We start from the raw sequence: 12,852 nt of genomic DNA, 5'->3' as shown, positions 1-12,852 counted from the left end.
CTCAGCGATAACACACTTATCTTCCATTATGGGGGCCAGGATTCGATCCTCATTATTGTCGTTAAGGGATTTGTAGTGGGCATTGAAGACGTTGCAGAGTTTTTTTTTTCAAGACACGCCATTTTTCCTCTTTCATTCCATCAGTTTTCTCCTCTCTTCGCACTTATTTCATATATAATTTGTAATATTAAAAAACAACAAAGAGAACGGTGGCTCATTAGTGAAGTAAGCGGACGTAGAAATACATTTATCAGCGAGGGTGGTTCTGAGTAAAACTGGCGAAAAAGGTTTGATTTTCTTTACGTTTATTGAATTAATTGATGATTTACAGAGCATATACGTAGAATATGCTTAAAGACTAAGACCTGACAAGTGAAACGGATGACTTAGTATCAGCGGAAAAAACGTGTTGCTAAGAGAAATTATAGATGAATACAATATAATATTTGTTACTCAGTCAAAGACAAATCAATGTAAAATTTGACTCATATCCGGAATCCCCTATACAACCTCTAACCCCATCACAACGCAATATCCTTCCGCTTTAGTTGTTTACACGAATACTCACTTCGCCCACGTCATATTAGCTACAGGTCTGATAGCAGCAGGTCGTCCCACATCTTCGTAAGTACGTTTATAAATTAATATTTTTAATTATTTTCAAATACTTCAAAATTTTGATTCATTATTTCATTACAGATAACTACTTCAAACATAGGATGTTTCATAGTGACCTATACAGTTGCCACGTTCAAACGAATTGAGTACTTTCATTATCCATTCCAATCGTACTTTTAAATTTGATAATTTGCCACTTCTCTTTCATATTTATATATTTCAGATATAACCCATCAATCATTGGACTCTACTGAACAAGAATTTCACAGAATATTATGAAGTTTAAATCATAACACTACGTTGTTTCTAATTTTAATATTATTTTAATTTTATGACCTGTAATATTACATTTTTAATTATGGAGATGTTGTACATCATTAATTTTAAACAGTTCATCTACCACTAATGTAATGACTATACAGTTTGATATTGAGATATTGTATAATTGTGCCCGAAGATGCCTGAATAGGCGAAAACGTTTGCAATATGTAATTTATGTGTATAAAACTTAATGACCATGTAATATAAGTCATTATTTTACATTGATTTGTCATTTGACTGAGTAACAAATATTATATTGTATTCATCTATATTAATTGACAATCTGAACAATTTTCATCATGCTCTCCAAGTTAAGAGAAATTAATTTATTATTATTGCCTATATTATTATTAGTTTTATTATTATTATTATTATTATTATTATTATTATTATTATTATTATTATATAAAAAAATAATTCCATTAACTTTTCTTGGCTGCAAGATTTTTTACTGTGGAAAAATACATATTAAACATGCGAGTAAAATTGAACGTTTTAACGAGGTACTATGTGGCACAATAGAGGAACCTTGAAACATAAAAAAAGGAAAGAGACTGTGATGAAATTCTATAAAACAATGGCTACGTCAATTGAGGGGGCCACCGCAATAGTACACTTTATTGTACATAAATAAATACATTATAGTCGGGAATAACAGAAACAGAGAAAGGAAAACAAATAAATAAATAAATAAAATATCTTGACACTTGTTTATGGGCATTGCCCATTGGCAATCCCAAAAGTACCCTATAGCATCACATCACTATGCCGTTTTCTTTTTAGTTGTCTATGTGCTGAATCTTGTGGTGGATTAGTGACAATTACTCGAAGTAGCGAGTTAATGTGGTTTAGGAAGGAGTTATACAGTCTGATGTATCTCTGTCTTAGGACCTCCATCACCTCAGGAATACAGAGATCATCGTGCAGGTTCTTGTTGCTAATATACCAAGGTGCACCAGACATCAGCCTCAAATAGCGATATTGCATGACCTGTATTCTTATTTGTGATGCAGAAGCAGATCCCCAAATTGAACATCCATATTGCCACACAGCGCGCACAATTGAAATATAGATAAGTCTCTTATAGTGTAGAGGCAATGGAGATCTGTCTTGAATAATGTATTTTAGGCTGATTTATTTTGTCACTTAAAGAGGACAGTTTATAAACGAAGCCAAATATTTTAATTGCGATATTTTAGAGAGTGCATTTTGTGTGTAATCAATGTGGGCTAAAGCAAGGAGATGCACTATCACCTTTACTTTTTAACTTTGCTCTAGAGTATGCCATTAGGAAAGTCCAGGATAACAGAGAAGGTTTGGAATTGAACGGGTTACATCAGCTGCTTGTCTATGCGGATGACGTGAATATGTTAGGAGAAAATCCACAAACGATTAGGGAAAACACGGGAATTTTACTGAAAGCAAGTAAAGAGATAGGTTTGGAAGTAAATCCCGAAAAGACTAAGTATATGATTTTGTCTCGTGACCAGAATATTGTACGAAATGGAAATATAAAAATTGAAAATTTATCTTTTGAAGAGGTGGAGAAGTTCAAATATCTGGGAGCAACAGTAACAAATATAAATGATACTCGGGAGGAAATTAAACACAGAATAAATATGGTAAATGCCTGTTATTATTCGGTTGAGAAACTTTTATCATCCAGTCTGCTGTCGAAAAATCTGAAAGTCAGAATTTATAAAACAGTTATATTACCGGTTGTTCTGTATGGTTGTGAAACTTGGACTCTCACTTTGAGAGAGGAACAGAGACTACGGGTGTTTGAGAATAAGATTCTTAGGAAAATATTTGGGGCTAAGAGGGATGAAATTAGAGGATAATGGAGAAAGTTACAAAACATAGAACTGCACGCATTATATTCTTCACCTGACATAATTAGAAACATTAAATCCAGACGTTTGAGATGGGCAGGGCATGTATCACGTATGGCGAATCCAGAAATGCATATAGAGTGTTAGTTGGGAGGCCGGAGGGAAAAAGACCTTTAGGGAGGCCAAGACGTAGATGAGGAGATAATATTAAAATGGATTTGAGGGAGGTGGGATATGATGATAGAGAATAGATTAATTTTGCTCAGGATAGGGACCAATGGCGGGCTTATGTGAGGGCGGCAATGAACGTTCGGGTTCCTTAAAAGCCAGTAAGTAAGTAAGTATGTAATCCAAAAAACAAAAGTCCTTATTTGGACGCATATTAGCTTATTTCGTTTATATGTACATTTCGAATAATTGTTAAAGAAAATAAATTGTGGAAAATAGTTCATTCTCAGCAAGATAAAAAAGCTTACGTACTGTACAGTGAAACGTTTAACAATAAAATAGGCTAGGTATCAACTTTCACCATATTCTTTTTACGTAAGTGTGTGTGCTTCCTTAAGTACTGCACACAGATTTATTTAAGAGTTGTTTCATATATAGTCTTATCACACAGACGAACAGGATTAGAAACAAAATATTCCTGAAATAACACAATCGTGCTCGTCAGAGAAACGCCTTGATTTCAGGCAACTTCTTCTACAAACGAGTTTCGTGTGAAGCCTCAATTAAGTTTTTAGGGGCAGAGAACATAGAATTACCGGTACGGTGATGTCATAGATCTGATCTTGAAGGAGATGCAGGTAGTGGGGCACAAAGGAGCAAACATGTTTTCGTGTGAAAGAAAGTTTTCGGCAGATCAATATGAAGGAAGGCACAACATTCTGCATCCAACGCGTCTCCCAGTGGACAGGGATTGTCATTGTGTATTCGGTCAGAGCTTCTGTTTGTAAAATTCATAGAATTGTCGCATAAGATACTCTATTCTTTCGTTACATCTGATAATCCCCCTGGACCTCTTTCTATGAATCTCGGATATGGATTCTCCATTCCTCTGTTATTTCGTGCTAAAAGGGACTGCATCTTCTGTTGCTATAGTAACAGACGTTCTGACGTTTCGCTGAATTGTGCTTCTCAAATCCATGCCAGCTTAAGATAATTAGTAATGTAGTCTAAACATATACATATCACACATTTCCTGATCGTCCACCCATAGATTGAATTTCAAACTACATTATACTTAATAAAGCGAATTAATTTGACATGGTTTTTATAGAAAATACGTGTCGATTTATACCTGTGTATTAAAAATTGAAGCATTCAAAATGTGGATGGATATACAGAAGAATGGAGCGTGTGAAATAGACAAAAAATAAGAAAAGAAGCTATGCTAGGAACAGTGGGTGAAGAAAGAATAATGCTGAAACTGATCAGGAAGAGGAAAGGAAATTGGCAGAGTCACTGACTGAGAAGAAACTGCCTACTGAAGAATGATTATCAGAGAAGAAAAATTCGCTCCGGCGCCGGGGATCGAATCCGGATCCTGGTTCTACGTACCAAGTGCTCTAACCACTGAGCTACGCCGAAGTTCAATCCACAGCACCAGATCGAATCCCTCTCCTCTAGTGTTTTTCCCTTTGTGGCATATATTAAGTCAATTGCCATTATGCAAGAAGCGCACTCAACTGAGTGACTTGGTGGCCGAGATTCCACAGTAACATGCACTGTTGGGCGAAGAATCTACGTAAAAATTAATTTTTGGTCCTACAAAATATATCTGTTATGGTAACAATGATTAGCCTATTAGAGAAGAAAAATTCGTTCCGGCACCGGGTTTTACGTACCAAGTATTCTAACCACTGAGCTACGCCGAAGTTCAATCAACAGCACCGGATCGAATCCCTCTCCTATATTGTTTTTTTCCTTTATAATGGCAGTTGGCTTTTAATATGTCAACATACATGTCGAACTTGGAGTCAGGCCACAAAGGGAAAAACACTAGAGGAGAGGGATTCGATCCGGTGCTGTGGATTAACTTCGGTGTAGCTCAGTGGTTAGAGCACTTGGTAAGTAGAACCGAGGACCCGAGTTCGATCCCGGCGCCAGAGCGAATTTTTCTCCTCTAATATATCATGTGTTACCAAACAGATATATTCTGTAGGACCAAAAATTAATCTTTACCTAGTGCCTACTGAAGATTGTATTCAAAAATAATGCTTAAGGGGGAAAATTTCGGGACAGAAGAAGATTATCAAATTTGATATGGACACATTGTATTACCTACCTACAGTAAAAATTAGTAGTGGAGACAACGGTCCCGGTGTACATTAACGTGAATACGTTTTTGTTAAGTTAATTTAACGGAATAAATTGTTATTAAGGACATTCATAATACTATAACTACATAGGATGATGCCATACTCCAACTATTATTGATAACAAGGTGCAAGTGCTTTTATCTGTACAACTAGCCGTACCCGTGCGCTCCGCTGCACCCGTTAGAAATAAATATAAAGTAATTACATAATTAAAATAGGACATTTGATCCAGGGAACATTCGTGTTTGATAGAAGGATAAATCGTTTAATATGTTACTTAATTTAAATTGTATTTAAATAATTAAAATGCGGTCATTTTGATCCAGAGACCACTCATTTTGTGCAATGACAATTCCTTTAACATGTTTCTTAATTGTTATTACCAATTATTTTTGAAAAAGCGAAAATTAACAGAAAAATTTTGGCTACAGATTTATTATGATGTTTATATTATATTATATTATATTATATTATATTATATTGTATTATATTATATTGTATATTATATTATATTATATTATGTAAAAAGTGTGTTGATAACGGATGTACTCGAATTAGAAAGTTTTTAATTTGTTGTGGGAGCTCTTGAATCTCAGGAGGAACAGCTTTTACAACAGCGCAACATAATCTGCTTAGCTCATTACCCAATTTTTTTGCATTGCATTTATTGCATATATATATTTTATGTATTTTAACACGATTCAAATGAGCATAGTTAAAATTTGAATTATAAAATAATGGATTGCTAAGCTAACGTACTATTACTGCATACTAAATCAATGCACTCTCGTTGTTCGTTAATTCTCTGTGATTAAAATGAGTGTACATAAATATTATTTTAATAAATACAGAAAACGAATGTACAAAATAGCCTATCAAATTTTCTATGCATAAGAACCTATTTTAATCTTACCTGTCCTCGATTTACTCAGACGTTACTGTTAATAACATTATAGCATTATGTCCATCCAGAGAAACTAACTTTCCAATGATGAAATAATAATTAATTATACAAATCGGTTAATTTAGCTTCCGATATTACTTCATACAAACACAGAAACATTGTCTGTAGGCTATGTTTCATAGCTTTCGATTGTTGTGGCCAAGGCCCTTTGTAGACGAAGTCATTTGTTTTTTAATTCAATACACCGCCTTAGATGGCAGTTATTTTAATTTTGAAACTCATTTATCTTATTAAATATCAGTCCTATCAAAATTTTTCAAAGAATAAAACTTATCAGAAATCATTTTTAAAGAAACGTTTGTTATGTTACATTTTTCATGAAAATCAATAATAAGCGAGATATTTCGATTTATTTAATTCAGCCCCCCTTATAACCCCCCCCTTATAACCCCCCTTTTAAATAAAGTATTTTGAATGCCATATAGCCTAAAATCCAAGTTACAACGAACTTAATTTATATTCCAATTTTCATCGAAATCCGTTCAGCCATTATCGCGTGAAATGGTAACAAACATCCAGACAGACAGACAAAAATTTCAAAAAAGCGATTTTCGGTTTCAGGATGGTTAATTATACATGTTAACACCAATTATTTTTGGAAAATCGAAAATTACCAGAAAAATTTTGGCTACAGATTTATTATTATTATAGATTATACGCCTGTAATTGCCAAACTGTTTACCCAACTTACAATCTATGTCTTATTATGCATTTTGTCACTTCATGTCTAGTTCTATGTCTAATATTTAATGCCACGCGTTTAAACGCGGTTCAACATGCATTTTTTTCTTTGCACGTTGTAATATTACAAGAACAGTAAGTGTTTACTTGTTATAAAAGTTTACATATAGGCCTAAAGAGTACAATTTTGAAAAACTTTATTTTATCATCATTTTCCATAAGTTTTATTTTATCATCATTTTCCATAAGTATTATTTTTTCCTTACCGTTTAAAAAATTCATGCGAGTTAGTCAACAGTTTAGCAGATACGTAGTTTTCTTTGAGGTCCGTTACATGTGGAATGTATCCGTTACTGAGTGACGGCGCATCGCTGAATCTTGCACATTTTCGTGTCTTACACTTCCTCTCGAATGACACTGTTTTACGTCAAAAAACACCTGGGCGAGAAGTGGTGAGAAAGAAGTTGCATTATTTAATGTTATTATAGTATTATTACATATTTATTTATTTAATCTGCTAAAAATAAGGCCATGAGACCTTCACTTCTACCAAGATATTATAACTACAGTATTATGAACATAATAATTAAAATTATGATTACAATTAATATTAAATTTAAGATTACAATTACTGTAGAATTTAATTTACTAAAATATTGTTTTGTTAATACAAACTACATAATTATGGACATTATTACAGTCGTGAAACTTAGATTGTTTATGAAATGAAGGGTAATATAAAGTGAACTGAGGATTTCTTCATTGTTCTATATACACTTTTAACACTTATATAATCACTGATTAACTTTTTAACTTCTTTACTCTGTTAATATGGAGAATTTATCTGGATGACTAGTTTCGAAGCGATATTCTACATATAGAACACAAAACGCACTACAAAAACATCTTAACACACAGATAAGACACACAAATAAATACAACTTAACAGGAGTTTACAAACTATCATGCAATAGTTCCAACGATTTCTACATCGGACAGACTGGAAGATCATTTTAAATACGTTACAAGAAACATATCACAGCCAAACTACACAATAATTCAACCTACTCGAAACACATCACGACTCCAATCACAACTACAGCAACATAGACACTGACATGAAAATACTACACATCCGGCCAAAAAAAAACAGAAACTTGACATTCTAGAACAATATGAAATTTACGAACATACAAAAACACACCCACAGCACATCTTGAACACTCAACTGAATTTCAAAACACACATCCTTTTCGGCACAATCATGAACACACCCCACCACAAAAGGAAACCAGAAGATAGCGCGGGACCTTCACTAGGCTTTGGACAATGAAGAATATCACTTGGAAACTAGTCAGCTAGGTAAATTCCTCATGTTAACACAGTCAAAAAGTTACAAAGTTAATCAGTGAACTGAGGAGTTGAATGTAATTGAGAGACATCACTAAATCATTGGAACGTAAAAAGAGAATTAATTAAAGCAGTGCTCAGAGAGAATTGATAGCAATTATATTGTAAAAGTAATAGTATTTAGTTACTAGTTACGAATACGTTGGAACTGGAATGTCCAAAATGTCGTATTTTAAAACAAAAAACGAGTCATCTCTAAATATAAGTTTTTAAAAATATTACTTGCAAATTAAATAAAGAATACGCATTTAAATTATTTTTTTCCTCGCTGTTATTTATACTCGCTTTAACATCTTTGGTCATATCGCGAGTTAATCTTTAGTTGAAATCCGAAGGCCTGTGTTCTATTGTTGAGACTGGTTCTATTGTTGTGAACTAGATGGCGACTGTATATGTATTACTGATTTGTTGTGAATATGATTTCGGTGATGAATGAGGCCGGTGATATTCAGAGATGGTGTGGTCCGAATTTCCTGGCATTTGCCTTACGGTTGAGAAAAACCTCTGAAAACCTCAACCAGGATAAAATTAATTATTGTACGATAAATGGCATAAATAGAAGTTTGAATTTTTAACCGAAAATAACATAAAAATGTGTCTATATAGCAACGTGTGGCATTTGTTTTCAAATCCTGAGACATTGCGATATTATTACCACGCGCCACGTTTCTATACGGAAAACAAAACATTTTTAGCAGTGCATATTGTCCTTCTAGGCTTGATTATCAGTTGCGGTCTACAATATAGTCATAAAACGCATAATTACACATTTTAACGAGCCCGATTTGCAATTTTAATCCAATAGGCTAACGTAATGCTTCAAAATAGTTTACAAAATGTAATAATGGAAACGAAAGAGATGTTATTACCGCGTGACAGTCACTTCCTGTTACAAATTGGCTAGTTGTGAATCGATAATTGCGGAATGCATTAAGCAGGCAGACGTTTTTACTTCAAAGGGTCCGATGATTAAGAATTTTTAAATACCTTTATGTGCCATCTCTTTTAAATATTTCCTCCTTACTCTTTTATATATTTTAAAAGGATTAGCATTAAAATGTACAGTTTAACAAAATAAAAATCTCAATAAATACCATTAAGATCGAAAGAAAACATCGTTGAGTTTTTTGCAGTTAATATCAAATTATTCGTAAAATACGCTTGAATAATTTTCCATGCAATATTGTTGGAGTATGTTACTTACATCAAATTTTCCACATTCGTGAATAAAGATTGTATGGTTTTATCAATTTTCATTCCATGCTATACTGAAAAGAAGTTATTGTTTATTTTATATTATTCAGTATCTATAGAATAAAGACGCGTAATGACGTTTTTTTCGAAAGAGGTGTAATTTCTATTGTTATTGATGAATATGGTTCCACAACGTTTCTAAGGTTGATACTACTGTCTACTTAAGAGGAACAAAAATTAAAGCGTGAAGTGTACGCTTTTCCTTGAGTTGTTATTGTTCTTTAGGCAACAATCCGAAGACGGTTCTAAACCTCATAAGTGATACAAATAAAGGATTACACATGATTCAACTAAGCCAGGAGATAATGGCATAGGGTGGCAAGTTCCTTTCCTCCTCCATTGTATACATCGCTGACTAGTAACATCTTACACTAACACGACTTCAGATGTATACAAATAATTATTCTTCCTTTGACACATATCGAATGAGATGTACTGCCTAAATTTGCCAGAGGTATTTAAAATGGCTGAATCCAACGAACAGGTACTTTTCTCACCATTTCCATTTTTATTCACCTGAAATTAAGGTAAAACGAGTCTTCGAAACGCTGTAAAATCGTAATTCATGGCCAGAAATGAAAGAAATACAAATTACACCTCTTATAAATAATCTAACATTGCATAGAGTAATGTTTTTTTAATTTATTCACAAGTCCAAGCTTTTCTTGTTGTCTGTGTTCACCGAATATTTAATTAAAATTAAATCAAAGAGTTAAAAAATAATATTTTAAATTTAGTTCGTTTAACGTAAAGTAAGCATATAGTATTTTTATTTTTTCTTTAGAGATTTAAATGTTCTAAAATTTGTTTTTATAATGTGGCATAAGCATTATTATTCTTTACGTTCTCTACAATATTCAATTGAAATGAGAGAGTAGAAATATGTCTTAATCTTTTCAGTTTATTTTGAAATAAGCGTATCTTATTGTCTGCGTTTTCTGAACATTTAATTAAAACTAGGTGACAGATATAGGGTTTATTTTCAATTTTACAAATCTTTATTCAACGTGTTCATTCTCCGCTCCCTAACATAGATTAAACACAGAAATTAAACGGAATATCATCTGTATTTTTTCTTACGAGTTTAAAAACATGTACGTGTTAATGACCTTCAACTTCTCTGTTCATAACAAGGCAGCTGAAGAAGTTGTTCAGAGCAAAACAGCCTTATGTGCACTCCCTGCTGATTACACAGCGTTGCACGATCTCGTAATTAAGGTATTTTAAAATGCACATCTTTTCTGGAAAACTATTCAAAATATAGTAAGATTTTATTTCACTTTTTTGTTGCCCTTTACTGAAGGAATCATCTACCTGAATTAATGTCATTACTTACAGTTCGCCTTGTATATATACATATGAGCCGTTGAGAGCAGAAGTGGTGTAAGTCAAAAATGGGCAATGAGGGTTAAAGTAAACATTCTGTAAAATACAGCGCAAAGTAACAATTAATATTCAATTTATTTAAACTATTAGTAGTCAGTGGATAGCAAGAAGGACATATTAATTGCTACTTTGCGCTGTATTTTACAGAATTTTTACTTTAAACCTCATTACCCAATTTTGACTTACACCACTTCTGCTCTGAACGGCTCATATATTGTATAATCATAAATCCCATTTGCTGTGTTTCATTGAAAATATTTCATGTGATATGTGTAATCTTTCTTAAGCACCGAAGTGGTTTTAAATTTATTTGTAATTCAATCGATGAACGGGTAAGAAAATACCAAGAAAACACGCCTAAATGATTTGTAATTAGAATAACTTAAAATATAGCACGAATAATTTCCTGAGGCACTAAATTGTTTTTTATCATTAATTAATAATTATTCCAATATTTTAATTTGATAATTATGTTGAACACTTCTCTTTCCGTGCTTGTTTAAAGGGTAAGTGACACGAATTTTTCGCATATTATCGGAAACATTTTAATTGACATACACGCGAGATGAAACATAGAAGACATTAGAGATACGACGTAAAGAGTCTTAAGACTTGCTTATGCAGTGAATATTTCAGAGAGAACGATACAAAATTTCTATATCGAGTACTTATGTAATGAATCGTAGAGAAATTTAATTTATTTTATGTTCCACTCAAATTCGTCATCATAGATGTAATATATTTTAATGTTGTACTTATATTTATGTTTTTCGTAAACAAATGTATGCTATGGTATTATAACAGAACGACAACTGATCTAAATGATGTGTTATTACAATTATGTAAATATTAATTCATTAATATGTCAACATACATGTCGAACTTGAAGTCAGGCCACAAAGGGAAAAACACTACAGGAGAGGGATTCGATCCGATGCTGTGGATTAAACTTCGGCGTAGCTCAGTGGTTAGAGCACTTGGTACGTAGAATCAAGAACCCGGGTTCGATCTCGGCGCAGGAGCGAATTTTTCTCCTCTAATATTAATTGTTACCATAACAGATATATTCTGTAGGACCAAAAATTAATCTTTACGAGTGCCTACTGAAGGATGTATTCGAAAATAATGCTTAACGGGAAAAGAATTTCGGGACAGAAGAGGATTATCAAATCATACATGGAAACATTGTAAACAGTAAACAGTAAAAAAAAAAGTAATAGTGGAGACAACGGTTCCGGTGTACATTAACGTGAATGCGTTTTTGTTAAGTTAATTTAACGAAATAAATTGTTATTAAGGACAGTCATAATACTATATCTACATAGGATAGTGCCACACTCAAATTATTATTGATATTGACATATTAATTCATTAGGCGGCAATAAATTAGCGTGTGTTAATTGTCAGTAATTAATTAAGACACTGTAAAGCGTCATTTATGTTGTGAATTTTATAGATCAAGTGATACGAATCTGTGGTACATAAGCGCCAGAGATATAATTGATAGCATGCGACACATACAAGTGTGAAGGGCCTTACCTCATGTTTGTGTAGCGAAGAGCTCAGGGCAGCATTTGTTGTGGCCGGCGCCTTCACCCCGCCCTCCCCCTCTATCTGGCGTAATAACGTAATTGCAACCCTTTATAACAGATTCAGCAGTCCCTCGGTCCGGGCAGTCTCTTAACTATGTATGAAGGTGTAGCCATGCAAGGGCCATGCCTCTCTGTCGAGGATTTAGCAGACACTAGCCTGCAGATCCGACTGCATCGCCAGCTGTTCCTTCCCCCGCGCATGCGCCGGCCAGTCGCCGAGCACCAACCTTCGATAATATTAAGGATCCACTCTGGAGGCTGCGACTATCTGTCATTTAAGGATATTTTCTTTGTTTTTAAAGCTCGCTGTGTCTAATGAATACAAAAGCAGCGCCTAGAAATGGAACATAATATAAAGTACCGTAGTAGTTCCGGTCTCAATGTTAGATGCCATATAAAAAGAGGTTAGATACAGGTACTTGATCTTTGGACTTAACAACGTTGAACATCCATTTTCCATATTTATTTCTTTC

The 12,852-nt window shown here is 33.5% G+C and overlaps 1 protein-coding gene across 5 annotated transcripts in view; it reads right to left on the bottom strand.

Annotated features, from left to right (window-relative positions):
• The window catches only part of LOC138714857 (carboxypeptidase D), a 250,889-nt gene extending 238,362 nt beyond the window's left edge, over positions 1–12,527 (bottom strand). For 3 of the 5 annotated variants that reach the window (XM_069847068.1, XM_069847070.1, XM_069847072.1), the window contains exon 1: positions 12,327–12,526. In XM_069847068.1, coding sequence (XP_069703169.1) covers positions 12,327–12,331 — 5 coding nt within the window. In that variant the 5' untranslated portion in view covers positions 12,332–12,526. Of the gene's footprint in view, positions 1–12,326 lie in introns of all 5 variants that reach the window. The other 2 variants (XM_069847066.1, XM_069847071.1) reach the window with 1 other exon arrangement.
• Between the last annotated feature and the right edge of the window lie 325 nt (positions 12,528–12,852).

Source organism: Periplaneta americana, chromosome 15, assembly GCF_040183065.1.
Source record: "Periplaneta americana isolate PAMFEO1 chromosome 15, P.americana_PAMFEO1_priV1, whole genome shotgun sequence".
In the NCBI taxonomy this organism is placed as follows: domain Eukaryota; kingdom Metazoa; phylum Arthropoda; class Insecta; order Blattodea; family Blattidae; genus Periplaneta; species Periplaneta americana.
The sequence above is the reverse complement of the archived record's forward strand: the minus strand, read 5'-3'. Positions and strand labels throughout refer to the sequence as shown.